The sequence below is a fragment of the Aythya ferina genome (assembly GCF_964211825.1).
Source record: "Aythya ferina genome assembly, chromosome: 2".
Taxonomy (NCBI): Eukaryota; Metazoa; Chordata; class Aves; order Anseriformes; family Anatidae; genus Aythya; species Aythya ferina.
The window spans coordinates 115,235,455-115,255,952 of record NC_140297.1 but is presented as its reverse complement, the minus strand read 5'-3'; the positions used below and the strand labels follow the sequence as shown (position 1 = coordinate 115,255,952).

Here is a 20,498-nt window from a genome sequence, read left to right as displayed (position 1 = left end):
GCACATTATATTTGATTCTGCACTGTTTTCCAGTTTGCTTCCTTTTGCAATTTGGTACTGGCTTGTAACTTACAAATTTAGTGCTTGGGCTGCATTTTCCTTAGGGTTTGCCTTTCTCAACGTGTTGCAATTGAATTGTTGAGCCAGACCAGCAAAGAGAAAGAGCCTGAAAACAGGATTTTCAAAGTGAAGATAAAAAAGCTGCCATGGGACATATTTCCAAACCTGAAGTCGCTTTGTGGTGAGGAAGGCTGAGTCTGTGGCTGTTCAGGACATCTGAACGGTGTGGCATCCCAGACTGCTAAGAGGGATAGCAGTCCCCCTTGAAGCTGCCAGGCCTGTGTAGTCGAGATAGGATGTCCAAGTTTAGCTTTGAAAGGAGCGTTTGTGCCAGAAAAAGAGGAGTCTTTGATGGCTTAACCAGTAGCAGAGCGAGGGATGGAAATTGGAATGGACTCCAAGCTCTGGTGGGCAGGCAGTGACCAAATCTTTTTACACGTGGCCACCATACAGGTTCAGACTTGGGAAGGCTTCAGAACCAGTTGGGTGGGCTGTCTAAAATGTTTGCCCGAACCAGCCTTATAAAAGAAATCTGGTGCAAATTAGCCTTCTGAGGTACTCCTGAAAGCTCACTTCTCTGTATGATGGAAATAGGAAGTTTTTGTGACAGAAATTTCAGTCTTTTGGTGTCTGAAATTAATTCACAAGCCACACAGTTTATAATCCATTCAGCCTTTTTCTAGGAGCAGGGACCAGGTCTTGGTGCATTGTTTTCAAGTTAAATGTTAGCCCGCTGTCTCCTGGGTGGGCAGCAAGAAGGGCTTTTGGGAACGACTTCCCCGGGGCATTCAGAAGTGGTTGAGGGACCGTAGGCTTTTACTGGCAGTGTGTAATTGCCAGGCTCACTAGCTCACTCTATTTTTTTTCCTGTTTGTGTGTGCGGGATCACACAGCAGAGACCCTCTCAGGATGCAACTCTTAGTAATTAGGTGAGGAGGATTTCTCTATCAAAGGATTATGAGAAATTTTTCCTTGTGAAAAAGCTGCTTTGAGACCGCAAGGCAGAACTGCTAGGATGTCCACCAAGTGGTGCCTAAAAATTGCAAACTGGTTTTAAAAATGAACATGGCTTGAGTCTTGGCTTCTGAAACAAGCACATTAGCTGCTCACTGAATGGAGTATCACACTGGACCATAGAAGGAGAAGAGGAGAGTGCCATGGAAAATAAGTCTGTAGGCTGAGCCAGATTTCTTCCTGTTTTTGTGCACAAAAAGGCCTTGTTACAGCCATATCCTTTAAGCCCCGAGGAGACCAGATCCGTAGCCAAGAATGGCTTTTGCATTTCTGATCGCATGCTGCCTCCTCCAGCAGCCGGTGTTTTTCTAAAAATAATCCTGATTTCATACCTTAGCTGATGGACCTCCTAGCAGCCACAATAGACACAACCTCCCTGGAAAACACACGGTAATATGTAAAAGCGTTGGCTGCACTGTGCACAGCTTCTGCAGAGGCATCCTTCCTAATTTGATTTGTGCTGAGCACAGTAAGCCCACACCGAGCCCTTCCTTGCTGCTTCCCCCACAACAAGCACGTCGCTGCCGAATACCAGGTATCTTATTCAGTGGAAGAACAGGAATTCCTTCTTGCTTTAAAACAAAGAAAATAAGAAGTCACTTGGCAAGGGGAAAGAAGGGATTTGTTTTTCTAGTCCGCGGGGAAATCTGTCAGGCTGAACAGCCTGCAGCGTCTGCTCGGGGCGTGTGACGGTCGCCAGCAGCCGAGGGAGCGTCCCGAGACAGATGTCAGTGTGAAAAGCGGGGAGAAAAGCTGCCCTGTGCCGCGGCACATCCCTTCTCGGCACCGGCCCCATTCCCTAGCTCGTGCCAGGGGTTGCTGTCCTCGCAGCTGCCCGGGCTGGCTCATTGACGTGTCTGGCTGCCAGGAAGCTCCTGCGCCAGACCTACTGCCAGAGGGGGTGCACCCTTCATGAGCATAAGGGCTTGCAAAACGCTCTGGGGTGCTGCACGTGGATCCAACAGAGGTACCAAAGGTAGGTAGGTGAAATACGCTGACGCTAGGTCAAGATGTATTCCCAGCACAGGCATCCATGGCTTGAGGACTTCCCTGAGGCAGTGGTGAGGTCTCCACATGTAACAGCGTCGGTGTGTGGTCAGACTGCAAACATCCCCCCAGGCTTCATCCCCTAAGCCAGGCCTGTTGGTCCGGGCTGTGAGTGCCCCTTTTCTCTCCATGTTCTCCCCCTGCAAAATAAAAAGAAACTGAACAAGTTTCCAATGCCTAAACTATTGCCTAGAACAAACAAGCTGGGTTGGAGGGGGCCTCATCTTAATTTTGTGGGAGAGGAAGTATTTCATTTACAATAAAAACCCTTGTGTGGGTTGGAAGTTTCCGCAGTCCACCTGGTTGTCGAGACCGGGAGTTGCTCGAAGCCACGTGTTTTGAAGAAGGATTTCCTGCACCTGCCTGGGAGAGGTGAGGGTAGGGGAGAGAAGAACCAGGAGCCCGGGTGACAGTGCGACGAGTGGGGCCTTCCCACCAGCTTCCACAGCAGCTCAGCACGGACAGCTGGTGGGATCCCTTCAGAAGTCCTTCAGCATCACAGGAGGAAGGTCTGCAAGCCAGAATTACCAAATGGATTAAAAAAAAAAAAAAAAAGGAAGGCTTTCCATTCATTTTTTCCTGGGTCGTAAAACCAGCAATGAAACGTGACCTCCCATATCATTTTAAGACTTTGGGCCATAATAAAAGCATGCTAATGCTTACGTGCCTAATCCTTCTGTGATTCTACGTTATTCTATGAGTCTAATCTTCAGTATTACACAGAAGTCAGTGTGTCTCAGCACTGCTGTCCTTGTGATGCACAAATCTGCAGTGTATAAGTGGTCTGTTTTTCTCTCTGCATCCTTCATTTATAAGAGGTTTATCCTAAGAAAGTTGTCACTAATAAGCACAGGTGGGTTTAGTCTGACTTATGTTTTCTTTAGAAAACCTGCCTTGGAAATCAGCAGCCAGTTAGCTTGGTCCTGCTGTACAGAAACACCCAGCAGCCAAGTCAGTAAAATGACTGCGTTTAGACTGGCGTGGGTAAAGAACGGGGTCTGCTCGTCTCTCGGTGTGCATGGACTCAGTAAGCACTGCAGCCAAATGCAGGGTGTTTGGGGAGAAGAATCAGTTTTAGTTAGATTGTAAAGTGAATAACGATCAGTATAACTCTGCAGGCTTGGTGGAAGCAGCAAGAACATGGTAACACATCTCTGAAGGGTATTTCTGCAGAGCCCGGGGCGCTGGGGCAAGGGGAAGCCTGGTCTTGAAAAACATCAGCAAGTGCTGCTTGCTGTTAGTTTGAGGTACTGAGGTAGTCGGAAGCCAAAGCAACATAGAGCATCTGAGAAGAAACAAATACAAATGTTGTTGGTAAACAAAGATTTTCCCACAGGCTTTGCAGCTGCTTGGTTTAGAAGTGCAATACGAAGGGCTGTGATGGGTGAGACAGCTCGGGCTGTTGGTTCACGTCTTACCATATTGCTGTTGAGGTGGGTGGATTGGAAGTCACAATGAGACACTGGAAATTACTACAAAACCCCATAGTTTAAAGGTCTGTCGTGGTTCTGCTCGAGTGGGCAGCCGAGCTCCACCACAGCCACTCTCTCACTCCCCCTCCTCAAAGAGGAATGGGGAGAAAATATGTGAAAAGGGCTCAAGGATTGAGATAAGGACGAGAAAATCACGCAATAATTATTGTAACGGGCAAAACAGGCTCGGCATAAGGAGATAGTAAGATTTATTGCCTACAACTAACAAGCGAGAGAAGTGAGAAAACAAAGGAAAAAAAAAAACAAAAGCACCTTCCCCCCCATCCACCCTCTTCCACCTCCTCCCCCCGAGCGGCGCAGGGGAACAGGGAATGGGGGTTATGGTCAGTCTACAGCGCTTCTTCTCTGCCGCTCCTTCTCGGTCACTCTCGTCCCCTGTGCTGTGGGGTCCCACCCACGGGATGCAGTCCTTGATGAACTGATCCGGCGTGGGCTTCCCACAGGCAGCAGCTCTTCCAGAACTGCTCCAGATATGGGTCCGTACCACGGGGTCCATCCCTCAGGAGAAAACTGCTCCAACCTGGGTCCCCTACGGGCTGCAACTCCTGCCAGATCACCTGCTCCTGCGTGGGCTCCTCTCCACGGGCCACAGGTCCGGCCCGAAATCTGCTCCAGCAGGGGTCTTCCACAGGCGGCAGCCTCCGTCAGTGCAGGGCCACCTGCTCCATCGTGGTCTCCTCCACGGGCTGCAGCGTGGAGCCCTGCTCCACCGTGGTACTCCATGGGCTGCAGGGGGACATCCTGCTTCACCATGGTCCTCACCACAGGCCGCAGGGGACTTCTGCTCCGGCGCCTGGAGCACCTCTCCCCCTCCTTCTACACTGACCTTGGCGCTGTTCCTCACTCCCTTGACTCTCCCAGCTGCTGTCTGGCGCAGCGTTTTTTCCCTGTCTTAAATATGCTCTCACAGAGGCGCAAAACAACATCGCTTATTGGCTCGGATCTGGAAAACAATGGGGCCCTTCCCAAACATGGGGCAGCTTCTAGATCTTTCTCACAGAAACCACCCCTATGGCTCCCTGCTACCAAAACCTTGCCACGTAAACCCACTACAAGGTCCAAAACAACAATTTCAGGGCCGTGTTTATTGTTCTAGTAAATATTTTTTTCAAGCTGACAAAATAAACAAGAAAGAGTCCCCTCACCCCCTTCCCCATCTTGTATATGTAACTAGTGGTCATAGCACGCACCTGGGTGAGTTGCCTGGAAAACCCTTGCCTTCCACCAGGAGATTATGCCTTCATGTCATTTGGGCGAGGGTTAAGCTCTATTAACCACAAGGATGAAAGCCGGCGCGGTTGCCTTAGGGAGCCGGAAGGATGTTTAGACTTCTGGCTCACTTGACTTATTGCTCAATTATTCAACTGCATCCCAACAATCGTGCATGAGAAGCAGCGAGACCTATACATTTCTTCCTGATTTCTATTAACAGCCTCCAGAATAACAGTCTGTGTTAGCAGCTGCTTTTTCCTTTTCATGTCTGGGAAAGCAAGGTTTGAAAGCTTTCATACCGTACGAGTGAGTTAGGGAGAGGAAGAAAGTGCCCTTGTCTCCAGCTCGGCCTTTATGTCCGGTTATTTGGGCTTGCACAATGAGCAGTGAACTCCAAGGCATGTTGTAATACTGGTTGCTCTTTTCTTGCCCCCCCGTTTATGTGGTGTTTTGGAGAAGCTAACAGGCATGCAGCTGATGAAGGATCAAGGGCTGGGTGTTCACGTCTTTCTGGTGTATCGTGCGAGTGATGGGGGAAAGTCAACTGATAAGTGGGTTTCTCATGCTCCTCACAGCTGATATTTAATGGTAATGCTGGTGGGGGCAGTGATGGCTCTGGTTGAGAAGGAATGGTATTTGACAGCATGGAGCGACCCTGTGGGGAGACATATTTCGTGTGTTACAAGAGATAAGTTAATTGTCGTTTTGTGGGTTTGCACGGTGTGAGAAATGTAAAGTCTCAGGCTGCTGGGAGCAGACGCTGCAGATGTTGTTATGTGACACAAGGACTACATGAACTGAAACTTTGGAGAAAACATGCATTAAAGCCTGAGCTGACTCCAGCTGGGTTTCCTAAGCAGCTCCAGAAATGCCTGGTAGGTTCATATGAACATCAGTTAATGTCAGTCAACACTGCTATGATTCACAGGTGAGGCACATGTGCCTTGAGCAAAAAAGTTTCTTTTGTAGCAGCTCATTCCTTTAATCTATTTTCACCATCATTTGCTCCAGTGTTGCCCATCTCTTCTGCTCTGACCCTATCTGTCATCATTTCTTTACCTGCTACTCTGCCCTCTTCTTTCTTTTCCTCCTACCTGGTCTCTTCTGACTTCCCACACCCTCCCAGGGAGTCTCCTGGCCACTGCCATTTGCTTTGGCTTGGCTTGCTCTGCTCCCAGGAGGCGTGGGGCTCTGGAGAATGGGTAGTCCTTCCCTTAAATATCAGGCTAGTGCTGTTTGATTTTAGTTCAAAGAGTGGTGGCAGGAGTGGTCTGACAAATGTCTGTCTTGGATATTTCCAAGCTCCTTGCCTGTGTGATTGTCTTATTGCATCAGGATCATAAATGTTTGTGTCTCCAGAAAGAAATCAGTAAGATAGCATGTGCTGTTAATCCCATTTCTTAGGCAGGGGGCTGAGATCAGAACGAAGAGGGAATTTAGCCAGAGTCTCCCAAATTACAAATGTGTATGATAATGCCTTCTTTATGAATATTCTCTTTGTTTCAGTTGGCTTGGATAGTGTTTTTTTTTAAGCATGATTGCAGAAGATTGTTAAAGGTGGAGTGAACCAGCAGTTATAAGGCTGTTCAAGTTTAGAGAGGATGACTATAAGAGGAGGAAGGAGTTAAGGAATTACAGAACAACCCTGTTGTTAGAGATGTTAGCCTTGTCCTCTTGGTATGCAAATATGTTGGTATTAATACTGTGATTTTTTTCCATCTATCACTGGTTGAAAGCTAAGAGTAAATAAAGCTTAACTCAAAATACCATACAGAGGTGGATTCCTACAAACATACATCATAAGAGCCCAGAAGTTAGGACAATTGCTTCTCCGGGTGGCGTTCCAGTTCCAAGACTCCTAAGCTATGGCGATAGAACAAGGGACCTAACATCTGTCTTCTCAGTCATCACTGGATGTCCTGACTACTGGGGGTTCATGGACCTCTCCTAGTCTTCGAATAGAAATTCTACTGTAGACCTGAGAAACCTTTCCAACAAACCTGCTATAAAAATAGGGTATGCAGGTGATGGGTGTTGTGTTCGATAAATCAGCATTTTCTTATTACAAATTCGTGTTGGAAAAGGTCCCAGCCAGCTCGGCTTTTCACACTGTGAGAAATGTTCTCATCTTTCGTGTGCAAGTTTTGAACCCTGTTAGCCATGCTTGCTGAGTGTCTAGGCAGATAAGCTGATTTCAATTACCTTTCATTTGATTGCTTTCTATTTGTTTTCAGCTCAATGTCATTTAAAAAAAAAAAAAAAAAAAAAAAAAAGACAACATTTACTTAAGATATCTGTACTGGATTTAGCTGTAGCAAAAGTAAGTGAATTTAATCACTGCTGGGGAGAATACAGGTTCAACTCCAACCTCCCAGGAGAATAAATCATGGGGTAAACAAAGATTTTCAGATGCTCTCAAGGGACATAGAGGCAGCAGTACTCCAAATAGTGCCAGGAGTGGGCTGACTGCAGAGTGGAGAATAATTCTGATTCCCCTTCTCTCATTTGATTCATTCTCCTTCCTCCCAACTATGTTAAGCAAGAAACATGGTCTGAACAGAAGAACTCCAAATAGAGTCCCCCATATGGAAAATCAGACCTACATGGGCTTTCTGATGCACTCTTCGTGAACATTTTATCTCTAGGCTACATAAGGTCCCCAAATGCCTAGCATATTCTCTGAAACTTGCCCTTACTATGTGTCTGTGTAGTGACAGGTGTTTTTTCTGAAACCAATTTCCTTCTGTAAACCAAAAGTAATGTACCCTATGATGAATTATGTTGCTCTTTCCGTATTCCTTCAGACTTTACAGCTTGCCTCTCGTCCCTTTCTGGAGCAGTTTTTAAAATAAATGCTGTCAGCGATATTAAAATACAAATAATAATTGGTTTTAATGTAAAAGTCACATTTCATTCTGAAGTATTTATGCAAAGTATGTTTTACTATTAAAATAATTTCCATACTGAGACCAACCTCATTGCTGCTGAACTAAAGATGGACAGTGGTTTTGGTAGGGGGCAAGTTCGGGATCAGACTGTTCAAAAGAGAACGTAAAAAAGAGAAGTCTACAGCTTTTCTCAAACATGGCATGACAGAATCGGCTGGGTTGGAAAGGACCTCAAAGATCATCCAGTTCCAGCCCCGCTGCCATGGGCAGGGATGCCACCCACTCGATCAGGTTGCTCAAAGCCCCATCCAGCCTGGCCTTGAGCACCTCCAGGGATGGGGCATCCACAGCTTCTTTGGGCAACCTTTTCCAGTGCCTCACCACCCTAAGAGTGAAGAATTTCTCCCAAATATCTAATCTAAACCTATTCTCTTTCAGTTTAAAGCCATTCCCTCTTGTCCTATCACTCCACCCCCTGACACAGAGTCCCTCTCCAGCTTTTCTGTAGGCCCCCTTTAGGTACTGGAAGGCCGCAGTGAGGTCTCTTCAAGGCCTTCTCTTCTCCAGGCTGAACACCCTCAGCTCTCTCAGCCTGTCTTCATAGGAGAGGCACTCCAGCCCCTTGACCATCTTTGTGGCCCTTCTCTGGACTTGCTCCAACAGCTCCAGGCCTTCCTTATGCTGGGGGCCCCAGAGCTGAACACAGGGCTCCAGGTGGGGGCTCAGAAGAGCAGAGCAGAGGGGCACAATCCCCTCCCTCACCCTGCTGGCCTTGTTGCTTTTGATGCAGCCCAGGATACAGTTGGGTTTATGGGCTGCAAGCACACATTGCCGGCTTATGTTGAGCTTCTCATAACCAGCAACCCCAGGTCCTTCTCCTCAGCGCTGGTCTCAATATATTCTCCACCCAGCCTGTATTTGTGCTTGGGATTGCCCCAGCCCTGCTGCAGGATCTTGCCGTTGGCCTTGTTGAACCTCATGAGGTTTGCACAGGCCCACCTCTCCAGCCTGTCCAAGTCCTTCTGGATGGCATCCCTGCCCTCCAGCGTGTTAACTGCACCACACAGCTTTACTAACTCTGTTTTTAAAACTAAATAAATTAGGTGAATACAGTATTTTCAAAGTAAACATGAACTCTTCTGACACAGGTTCTTCAAAAACTAGATTTAGATTGTGATATCTCTGAAAATTTTGTCATACTTTGTCATTATAAGATTTTATCATAGGCAAAGTAAACTGGTTGGGCTGATGCCACCTGAGGACAATCACAATGGACGTAGGATGACATTCCTTATGCTGTGGATAAGAGCAACTTGATACCCTTCATATTTGCCCCTCTTCCAACACAGTGTAAGAGGTAAATGTATTGCCCTATGTGGTCTGCATTTTGGGCATTGCTTCCCCCACCCCAGAAAGCTTTCATTTCAAAAAACTGTAATCCTGCTCTGTTTCATTATGCATTTTTTTACCACAGTCGAATGATCTGTCGTACCGATGCTAGCGTCATGACCTGCCTGTATTTTGGGAGTGCTGCGGTTTCTGCAACGCCTGATGCCTCGGCTGTGCAGGGTGACCAGGAGTCCCGGCTGCCTGTCAGACAGACGAGCAAACACTTCATTTGCATTCTTACTCCTGAGTGCTGGCTGACTCTCTCAGTGCTAGTTAAATTAAAACTCTTTTAATCAGCTGCAGCTGTCTTTAACTTGATTACTTTGAATACCATTTCCCATCTATCTTCGCCCAACATTTATCTGTAGATGTATTAATGATATCTGTAAAGATAGATAAGTACAATATCCATTTTATCCATATTTACACAAGTGCTTCTGTTTGGAGGTCAACGCTGTAATTCGTCAGTCATTTCTAATGCATTTGAATCCCAAGAGGGCAGAATCTCCTCCCCTGGCCATGATGCATTTATCTCATCAGGTCACCGGGGTTTTGTCCTGCTGCACCCATCCTGGAGAATCATTCCTGAGACCAGGGAGTTGTTGGTGACCAGAAAGGCTCCATCCTTCTTGCTTGCAATTTGAAATACCACAGGGATTTTTGTGCATCATAACCATCCTCTCCCCTGTACAAACATCCAGTGATGTTGGAGTAGGATTTCCTTTGTCCAGAATCGCTGAAGAGGTGCTTTAGGACAATGAATGAGGTGCAGCTTGACAGTGGGATGAGGACAGATGCTGCTTTTAAGATGTTCAAAGCTGGCTAAGGAGAAACAGATCCCAAGAAGCTCGGATAAGTATGGGATTTGAGGGTTTTATAGGGGTACTTTAAGACTTTCATTACAGTGAATAGTAGTAGAGAGAAATCCTCCTGTCATGCTTGATGTTTTGCTGGTTTGCATCTAGAAGAAAGTAGAGATTAGGGGTTCTTGCATGAACAGGGGGAGGAATTCCAGCATGTAGCAATGCCCAGTGGGCAGAGATTCCACAACACCTTTTAAATTCATGTGTCAGGTATGCAGGAGTCAAACTGCTGGGTTTCAGAGCACTAGCCTGGGGACAGGATGCTCTTCTGTCTTCAGAAAAGGCTGGATCTGGGAGGGAGTAGGTCAGGGCATAGGTCAGCATGTCCTCCAGCTCCCAGTCAAAGTCAGGATTTCGGTCTCTGTCTCTTGAGTGTGAGGCAATGAGTATCAGGGTGCCAGCCTCTCTTCCCACTGGCAATGTACATGTGGAAATAAAAGATTATTCTAAGGGAAGAGACAGGAGAGAAGTTGCATGGTTTTTTGTACTGCATGTAGTATTGCAGAGTTCTTGTCTTTTCAACAGCTTCTTACTGGAATGCATCTTTTGGTGGAATTAGGGAAATTGGAGGATGTACATGAACTGTGACATGATTAGACATAGCTCATATACCAGGAGATTGACAGACAGTGCAAGAAGATAGTAGCATCCATGAGTTCAGTGGTATGTCCACAGACAACTGTAGGTGAGACATTTCGTTTTTGCTACAGATATTAGTCCTTCATGTGGTTCTCAGCTCTCAGCTGGGAGAGCACCAAACACTGTGTTTTAGCTTGGCCAGGGAGTTTTGGAGGAAGGGGAGAGAGGGATTGATTGATATGGTTTTAAACCTCATCTGTTACTTAAGCCAGAAATTAGTTTTCAACTCTTTTTGTTTTCAGGGGAAAATGGGGACCTAAGTATTGCCATATGTGGGATTTTATAAATTGTCTAACATTGTTATTAGAACTATTTTGATAACAATTCTCTTGGGTTCATAGTTAAAGGTACCTCCTTGCTATAGTGATTGTTTGGTGTAAATACCAAATGTTGCTCTTGAAAGAAAAGCAGCTGCAGTTAATTTTAGATTAAAAAAGAAAAGATTATAAAACATTGCCAAATCAAAGATTATAAACTGTTTTTAAGAGAATACCTTTCAATTTTCCAGCTGACATTAAAAGTAGAATTTAAATTAACTGCAGTGCAATTGCTAAAAATCATTTGAGCACGTCATTTAAAATGTAGTGAAGAAATGTCTTTGTTCAGTGAAAATTAGTTAAAACTACTGTTCCACTTGTATGAATGTGGTCTGGGGTGATGCTGCATTTCTGAGTGATCAGGACCCTAATCCAAAGGGTTGTCACCTGAGAGTCACGTCTTGTATTTGAAGCGCCGTGCAGCCGTGCTGTGGTTCTTGTAAGACTTGTGCAGCTTTCCTCAGGAAGGCAGGGACCGTTCTGCCTCTCCTGTAATCACCATCACTTTTTTGCTTTCTGCGTGGGCCTCTCCAGAGCAAAAGGCTGCTTATCTTCTCAAATGGAGTGGGGACTTGTTTTTTGTGGGAAAGCACTGGGAGATGACTGAATTTGTTTTCATTTGCGATATGAGTAGGAAATGAATCCAACCTGCCAGAGCTGGGAACGGAATGTGTTAACTCTTACAGCGCTTCCTGGCAGAGCCCCTTATGCCAAAACTCATTGTGGGATGTTTTTAGGGGAAACAATGGGATGGATAAATGTCAGGAGATGACAGACCAGATGGCTGGCTTCAGCCTTGCTGTACTCCCCTCAGCTTTGGCTCCACCTGCACACCCAGGTGAATTACCCAGTGACCCAGTTCAGCGGTGATACTTCTTCACGCTTCATATCCTACTCTCTCAACCTCTCGCCCCCATTTTCCAGCTCCTGTTAGCTGGGGCTGACAGTCCTTCTGTGCACTGGCAGTGGGGGAGGCTGCCAAGTGTTGGGGCCTGCACTTGGGGTACAACCCCATGCAACCCTACAGGCTGGGGGAAGAGTGGCTGGAAAGCTGCCCAGTGGAAAGGGACCTGAGGGTCTCCGTCAATATTTGGCTGAACATGAGCCAGCAGTGGGCCCAGGTGGCCAAGAAGGCCAACGGCATCCTGGCTTGTATCAGGAATGGTGCAGCCAGCAGGGACAGAGAGGTGATCATCCCTCTGTACTCTGCTCTGGTGAGGCCGCACCTCGAGTGCTGTGTTCAGCTTTGGGCCCCTCACTACAAGGACATTGAGGCCCTGGAGTGTGTCCAGAGAAGGGCTACGGAGCTGGTGAAGGGCCTGGAGCACAAGTCCTGTGAGGAGCGGCTGAGGGAGCTGAGGTTGTTTAGTCTGGAGAAGAGGAGGCTCAGGGGAGACCTTACTGCTCTCTGCAACTACCTGCAAGGAAGGTGCGGGGAGATGGGGGTCGACTTCTTCTCACAGGTAACCAGTGATAGGACCAGAGGGAATGACCTCAAGTTGTGTCAGGGGAGGTTTAGGTTGGAAATGAGGAGACATTTCTTCTCAGAAAGAGCAGTCAGGCATTGAAACAGTTTGGCCAGGAAGGTGGTCGAGCCACCACCTAGTCACCTAGAGGTCTTCAAGAAACATGTAAATGTGGTGCTTAGTGACATGGCTTAAAGGCAGACTTGGCAGTGCTAAGTTAGAGGTTGGCCCAGGTGATTTTAGGGATCCTTTCCAACCTGAATGATCCTATGATTCTGTGCTGCTGCTGCCTCTAGCAACCATGCGGGGAGAGGGTAGGCACAGGAAAGGGTCCTCCAGGTGAGCTGAACAGACAGCTGTGAAGCCATTTGTCCATTTTAGATGTGGAAATTGGGTTGTTGCAGTAATTCTGAAGTCCCTTTCAGGCTTCATGTCTGAAGCTTGCTACAGACTTTCCCTGAGGAGGCTGGGAGCCCCCGTTGGACCACACAAGCAAATCCTAGCCAGAAAGCACTGCTATGTCTCATGCAACTCCATACATAAAGCCGTCTAAGTGAGAGAAATCATGGATATTATGGATGAGGCCCCAGTGTGCAAACCTGAAGCTCTTTGGACATTGGTATGCAATGTAATTAATTGCACAGCCAGTTGGAGGGGTTTTGATGTCCATTTGCCCACTTCATTTTAATCACATTTTCTTTAAAGGTTTCTCTAGAAAGGCTTTTACACTTATCGCAATATTATTCCTCATACTTATTGTTCATCCTAATAGCAAACACAGTAATACTAACACATTATTATAATTGGTGCTGATGCTGCCCTATTTAACATCACTTCTTTCTGAGTACCATTAGATTTGCTGAATCCATCTGTTTTTACTTTTGTTAAATTTTAAAAAAGACACATTAACATGTTTTCAAAGAGACAGAGAGAGAGGGAAACCACTACATCCCAGTGCATTAATTTAAAAAAATGCAAATAGGCCTATAAATGAAAATCAAGAGGTTTTTTTGTTTGTTTGTTTGTGGGTGGGTTTTTTTTTTTTTGATAGTTGCATCTCTGTCAGTGCAAGATTTATTGGTTTCCAGTCCTCCCAAGGCTTGTGAATATGCTTAATTGGGCTCACTGGATTCAAAAGTGGTGTTCCTTGTGCTGTGAGGAGCAGGGGCACAGGAGCTGGTTCCTGTAAGCCTTCACATCACCAGCTCCGGATTCCCCTGCATGGGGGCACCGTGACATCAGGCAATGTGTCTGTTCAGGGATACCTTCTTTCCTAGAGGTGATGCAGGACGCTTTGAAGACAGAGTGTATGCAGTGTGCCCACTTGAAGTCAACCAGATGATACCTGTGCACAATATGAGGGCTAAATGACAGAAGCTTAGGGCTGGTACAGAAGGATGTAGATGCACCCGGCTTGTCCACGATGCATGCAGAGACCAGACTGCCTTGGCCAGCACTAACAACACAGTGGTGGGGCAGGTGACAATCTGTGCTCCAGGGTTTCTCTAAGGTCCATGCCTGAGTGTGGGTTTGTATCCATTCAATAATGCTGGGAGGGATGAGATCCTGTGAGCTTAGCTCTTCTCCCTGGAGGAATTTCTTCTGTGTGAGGGTGGTGAGGCACTGGCACAGGCTGCCCAGAGAAGCTGTGGATGCCCCATCCCTGGAGGTGTTCAAGGCCAGGCTGGATGGGGCTTTGGGCAGCCTGGTCTGGTGGGAGGTGTCCCTGCGCATGGCAGGGCGTTGAAACTGGGTGATACTTAAGGTCCCTTCCAACCCAAACCATTTTGTGATGCTATGCTGAACACACAGGGAAATGGCTGGCTCCATGCAAGTAATGAAGAGACTGAAGTATCTCAGATACCTTATTGCCTCCAACTGGTCTTCCAAACATATTAAGGCAAGGTGCTAAAAAACACGGAAGCCTATTGGCAAAGCACTGTAAGTGAAAGTGTTTGAGGTAAGGTAATAAAGCAATATATGAAATTGCAGCAAAAGCTCCCTCATTTTCTCCCTTCAAAAATGTAGATGGGCTGTGAAGTGTAATCAAATATTAAAGTAAAAGTTAAAAATAGTTTCAGTTACTGCTGTTCCCTTAATCTCTTGTCCATATTTTTATTTCAATATTACTTTTATTCTATTCCAAGTTTCCCTTTCTTCTGCTATTGCACTGAAAAGCGACACAAACAGAAGTGCAAAGTGCTGCTCAAACCATATAGAAAACAACAACAGAAAATCAGGAATTATTTATTTATAGAATTGTTTTATTTGAAATCATTTTAAGTATCACATAATTATAGCACATTTGAAAGTCACAGAAGCGTTCTTTTTTAAAAAAAGAAAGGTTGATTATATCTTTTAAGGGCTGTTCATAGAAGTACTGCAGTTCTTTATAGTAAGGAGCGCAGTCAAACAGAGCCCCGTGCAGATTACTGTTGCTCGAGGGCAAAATAACTTTGATAGCGCTCGCAGAGGCATGCTGTTGCACCCCACAGCAGAAAGCACACGCTGTCGAGCAGCAGGGTAATGCTGCAGCAAGCTTGAGAGGACATCTATAAGAGCAGGTAGGTAGGAATTTGCTCTCGTTGCCATGGCGTTCGGACCCTGTTTACTTCACTTATCGGCCGCGTCTGATTCTTTGCGTTTCTTCTGGAAACCTGCAGCCCTAACCTGCAGCCAGGTTCAGCCGAAGATAGGCGGTGTGGTCCCAGTAGCCTGTGGAGAAAACGTTTACTGATTTATTTATTTAGTTTTATGACATTCAGGAAAATCCCCAGACGTGAAGCATGCGTTAGCTGTTCAGCCGTGCTCCAGGGAGCCAAGCACCCACCTTTGCAGGGCCAGGCTCTGCCTCAAGGAGCCCTGCACAAGTGGGTGCTGCGAGGAGGATGCTGCCACTGCTGCTTTCCTCTGTCTGACGTGTAGGGCACGCTTCCCCTGATGTCCTTAATCAAACTTCAATGACAAGTGACAGACTTACGCATATCAGTTTTAGCTTTTCAGCTAGTAACATCATGGTACTATTTTCAGTGACTTTAGCTCTGTTCCAGTGGCATTACCACCAGCAAACTGCTGTCATTAAAAGGTTGTTGGTGTACCTTTCATATTTTGATACTAAAATATCCTTGTCCCCCTCTGGCTGACTGGTTAAGTCACACTACAGTGCCCCTACTTGTTAATTTTCTCATGAAAGGCTCAAATCCTAGGGTTAATTAAAGCGTGGAATAAGTATCTAGGGAGGCATATATAAATGCTAACAGGATTCCTATCCATATCTACAGAGAAAAACATCACCATGTATAGTTCATGCTAAGCTAAGGACAGAAAATCCTTAGATCTTCTACAAGACATAATTTTATATATTTTGTGGCAGCTGTAGCCTTAAAAAAATAAATAACAACCCCCCGCAAGATTTGATAACGATGATACGTAAATCTATCCCTAATAATCGCAGGGATTAAACTGTGCAGAAGATTGCATAAAGCTGTGTATTTACAGGAATCTTAATACCCGTTCCTATCAGAGGGACCTGCATCAAGGGTCGGAGGCGAGGAAGGCTGCTGTGTCGGGCTGCAGCTGCAGGGGAAATTGGAGCGATGGGAATTACTGACTGATAGCATAATCTGGCCAGGTCAGGACGTTGTGAGGAAGAACTTCGTGATCCCTTAGGATGGGCAGTCAGAAGTATTGTTTGGCCTCTTGCCTATGAGCCCCCAGAGCACCGGCTGGCGCTCACCATCAGCCCCAGTACCAGCACCAGCAGGGCAGCAGAGGGCAGGGTGCCACATCCCAGCCCCCACTCTCCTCCGTGGCTGGCCTCGATTTTCCCCCTGGAATGTTTTTTTCTATCCTGATTTTGCCCTCTTTGATTTATGGCATTTTCCTGAGGGGAAATAAATGGGTGAAGTGATGCTAGAGCTTCTGAGGGGAGCCCTCATCGCTGGGCTCTTTGGAGCACTGTAGAATAAGGGGTTCTGCTGAGGGTCTCTCCAGTCTCCAGCTTGCATGAATTGTGCTCCGTGCTCCTGTAACTGAGCTTTTAAGGTTTCTAAAGAGGGTAGGGTTTGTCTGCTCGAAGCAGAGCCTTAGGAGATGCACTGATGCCATCTGCTTTGTGCACCCAACTTGGATGCGGTTCAGAGGACAGCGCTGGGAGCAGAAATTCCCCGCAACTTCACCGCAGAGAGGCAGATGTCCCTACGTGGGCAATTCAGGTCGTTCGTGTCAGATTCCTAAAATAGCAGGTAGGCAAATTCAAATCGTCTGCTAGCTTCACCGAGTCCACTGCTTACATCTATCTGTGTCTTGAAGGCGATTTATCACCTCCCTGCTGAAGGAAGCTTCTGGCCTGTGCAGGGCCAGAAACATCCACGGGGCTTTCAGGTGGCTGGGCTGGCTTAGCCCAGAGGGGTTTTGAGGCAGTTTAAGCTGTGTCCTTTGTGGGAACGTGCTAAAAGCTGAACAAATCAATGGGTTTTGAATAAAACACTCTGCTGGAGCATAGAAGGGACTGTAGTGGAAGGGAACCTAATTGCTATTTTATTTGTAGATGTTTTTTAAATGCGTCCCTTTGAGAAACATTGCTAAAAGCATGTTGCACATTCATGCCCTGGCTTAGGAAGCACTTGAAGTGCCCCTGTGCCATGTAGTCATGGTCCAGGGGGGCAAGTGCTTGCTGCAGTGCAGGGTCACAGGGCTGTCGCTGGCCGTGTGCTCCGTGGAGATGTTTCTGCATTGCATTTCCACAGCACTGGCCTCAAGCTTTATTAATTTGCAAAACCAGGACTTTATTAACTTACAAAGGGCTCTGGACTTATTTGCAAAGGGCACCAGGGTCAGCTCTGGTCCGTGCCAGTCCAAGGCTAGGCTCTACAAAGCCATCTATCAGGATGTCTCTGCCCCCTTACTCCTGCTCCAGCTTGCAGGGCTCCTGTAGGAGCCAGGCTTTGCATTCGTTTTTCATGGCTGGGGCATTGTAGAAGGGAGAGAGCCTTCCAGAAAGCTTGAAATGGATCAGCAGCATTTCTGATGAGCCAGTGCTTTGATGGCAAAGTGGCCGTTCATCTCAGAAGCCCAAATGTGCTGGATGAGGTCCCCGTAAGGCAGTCCCTGGCCAGAGGGCATGTAACGAAAGGCAGGGTCACCTTCCAGTGAGTACGTTTGGCATGGATTCGGTCTCACCCTGCGTTTCCCAGGGAGTGGGAGCTATTTCCCATTAACTGACTGTTCCAGGACAGTAAGCACACCACCCGCAAGCCCCGCCGGCCCTTCCCATACAAAGGTAAGCCTCACCTGCAGGCTGGTTCCCACCTTCCTGAGGAGCACGTCCCGGGTCTCACCTCTGTTCAAACACAAAAGGGTTCAGCGCCGTTCCCCAGTACCAACAAACACAATTTGTGCAACTGGCTTGCTGTTCCTGCAGGTGCCCTGAAGCTTGCTGCAAACCCCCAAGGGTGAAGGAGAGCTGGGCTTGGGGGGCAGCACAGCAGAAGGGATAAACTCTGTTCAGGCATTAAACCGTGAGCGCCACAGGAGTCGGCTTTTTGCCTTGGGGCAGCCGAGCAGGCATGAATTATTGAAATGATGGCTCTGGTAATCCTTGTGCTGTCAGCCCTGCGACAAGCAGCTAGCAGGGGCTGTCCTGCCGAGTAGGAAAGCCCTCTGCTCGGGTAAGGGGGAAGGAAGCTGAGCTGGGCTTCCCATGTGCAGCTTCAGCTCCTCATTCATTGCTCTTAGAACTTCCTCCAGCAGTCCATTAGGCGCCCCTGGTAGACTTTTTCCCCTTCCTTTTCTTTGTGTATATTTATATCGGTGTATTTTGGTCTACACACAAGTAGAGCCAAGTCATTAAAAGCATACAGGGAAAACAGTACCTTTAGGAGACGTGCACAGAAGGTTTCCCTGCCTCTTGGCTTTCGGTTTTTGTTTTTGTTTTCCCATTTTTTTGTGCATAAAGCGCTTATCACGGGGTTTGCAAACAGCTATGTAACAACCGAGACTGGATCACATTACGCAGCTTTAGGAAGCGTTTTATGGCCCGTTCTCCTGATAGCGAGAATTCGGGGGAAGAAAATTCATTGTGTGCTAACAATTACGGAGATATGAGTTGGGTAATTGTAGAAATTGTTCTGAGGAGAATCCTCTTGCGCCACGTGTTTTGTCCCTCAATCCAGAATGCCAGACAGAATTTCACAAATGAATAAATAAATACCTACTTCAAGGCAAAATAAGACTCCAGAGCCTGCATTGCTGTTTTCCATCTTCAGAAGTCTCATAGGACAGTTGTGGCTCTGAACATCTTCAAAACTGGGGATCTGTAAACTCTGAAGCCAGCCTTCACTGGCTTTTATGAAAATAGGATAAAAATATCATGAAATAACCTGGACAGAGTTTGACTATAATCATAACGCAGCAAGAGAATTAATTACTAGGTAGGGTTTTATTTTTATCTTTATTTTGGACTCTTAACAGGGTAGTTAACATGACAGCAGTAGCTGGTTTCTCTGCATCTTTTGTCCTATTCAGACGAGTGGAAATCTGAAGTTTTGATGATATAGTTGCAGAAATACGTTTTTACTTAGGACGTTTTTGGAGCAATGATATCTGTCACACCTTGACTAACCTTTTTATCTTGGAGACATTATGAAGTTATTTTGACTCAAAATGCCCAGCGGGTTTGGGGGGAAGGCTCATTGCTGGGAAAACCCCAGGAGAAGCACTTCTGAAAGTACCGGCACAGTTGCTGTGACATGGATCGGGTCGCTGTCAGCTCAGCCACTGCTCCTGAAGAAGCTTCCTGCAGGGGAGAGGCCTGGCTCCTCTGCCCTTCAATCCTTGTCTGCCTGCTGAAACTGCTGGGGGAAGCCTACCCTGCTCTCCGCAGCAAGACTTTGTTCTCAAAGGTGCAGTTGCAGGGTGATAATTCATGTATTCCAGTACACTTCCCAAGGCAGGCTTTGAGTGATAATATTATACCCTCTCAGCAGTGCAGGAATTCATTTGAAGCTGGAGAGCATCGATGTTTAACTCCAGAAACTCTGCTGTGGTTAGTGCTCATGTTTAATGCAGTAGGGCAGCGCTAATAATGATAGTTTAGCATTTTCCAGATACATACAATCCTGTTCCTCAAGCACACAGTTTTGTAAAACTTTTCCAGGCCAAGGAGGTGGAAGTGCATGCCTGCTTTCTTTCTGAACCCGGGGTGTGTCACCACCTGTACTGATCATGCAGCTGTACCACTGCATTTCTGCCCGCCGAGCACAATCCTGTGCTTGCATTTCCTATGGCAGTAGTGACCTAAATTTTGGAGCCAGTCAATGGCAGGAGCAGAAAAATAACAATCGGCTGTTTAAGGGATCAGTGATGATTTCATACCTATTAACTCATTTGTTCTCTTAAAAACGAAACCCAAATCCCCTGAAGTAAAATGCAGAGATTAATCGTGTCTTTCTTTTTAGTCATCTTCACTGCTTAGCTCTCAGAGGCGGCATGAGTCTGTCTGGAAGGGGTTGGCTGCACAACCCTAACTATCTCCGGGTGGGTGGATAGAAGAAAAAAAACACCCTACGGCCCCTCCCCAAAACTTTTTGTCAGTCTTTTCTGTCGCAGCAGCTGGATTCATCGCTGCCAAGGCGACACACCACATGATGAGGTGCAGTAGGTTGCTCGGCGGAGCACGAGGGGGAAATGAGAGAGCACAGCGCCCTGCTGAAGGCACAGGTGGCTCTGGAGCTGCTGCTGCAGAGCTGGGCAAGGTCAAGGGCTCGGGTCTCCGGCACATGTTGTGCTCAGAGAAAGGAGCGAGGGCGGCAGAAGCAGGTAAGCATCGATTAACCCGCAGTCTCACCTTGCTCCCTGCAAAAGCAGAACTTCCCAGAGAGTTTTCTCTTAGTTTTTCCGAGTTGTGGGAAGTTACTTTGCTCGTGTGGCAATGCGAGTATGCTGACAGGTGTTTAGACTGCCTGAGAGATTCTCTCACTGCAGAGAAGCAAATCTTAGAGTTCAGGAAGCGGGTGCCTTCAAATCAATGCAGAAGTGTTTGGAGATTTCAGCTCTTCTGTCAGCTTTGCTTTGAGGTATTGGACAAATGTTGGGTTTGTTATTATCTGCA

At 46.8% G+C, this 20,498-nt stretch overlaps 1 protein-coding gene across 21 annotated transcripts in view; it reads left to right on the top strand.

Annotated features, from left to right (window-relative positions):
• The window catches only part of DTNA (dystrobrevin alpha), a 219,199-nt gene that overhangs the window by 74,245 nt on the left and 124,456 nt on the right, over window positions 1-20,498 (top strand). For 7 of the 21 annotated variants that reach the window (XM_084510708.1, XM_084510727.1, XM_084510725.1 and 4 more), the window contains exon 1: window positions 10,630-10,651. The exons of 5 other annotated variants lie outside the window; for them this stretch is intronic. In XM_084510708.1, the coding sequence (XP_084366834.1) occupies window positions 10,632-10,651 (20 nt within the window). In that variant the 5' untranslated portion in view covers window positions 10,630-10,631. Of the gene's footprint in view, window positions 1-10,509; window positions 10,652-20,498 lie in introns of those variants that run through there. 9 more of the 21 variants (XM_084510715.1, XM_084510713.1, XM_084510712.1 and 6 more) reach the window with 5 other exon arrangements.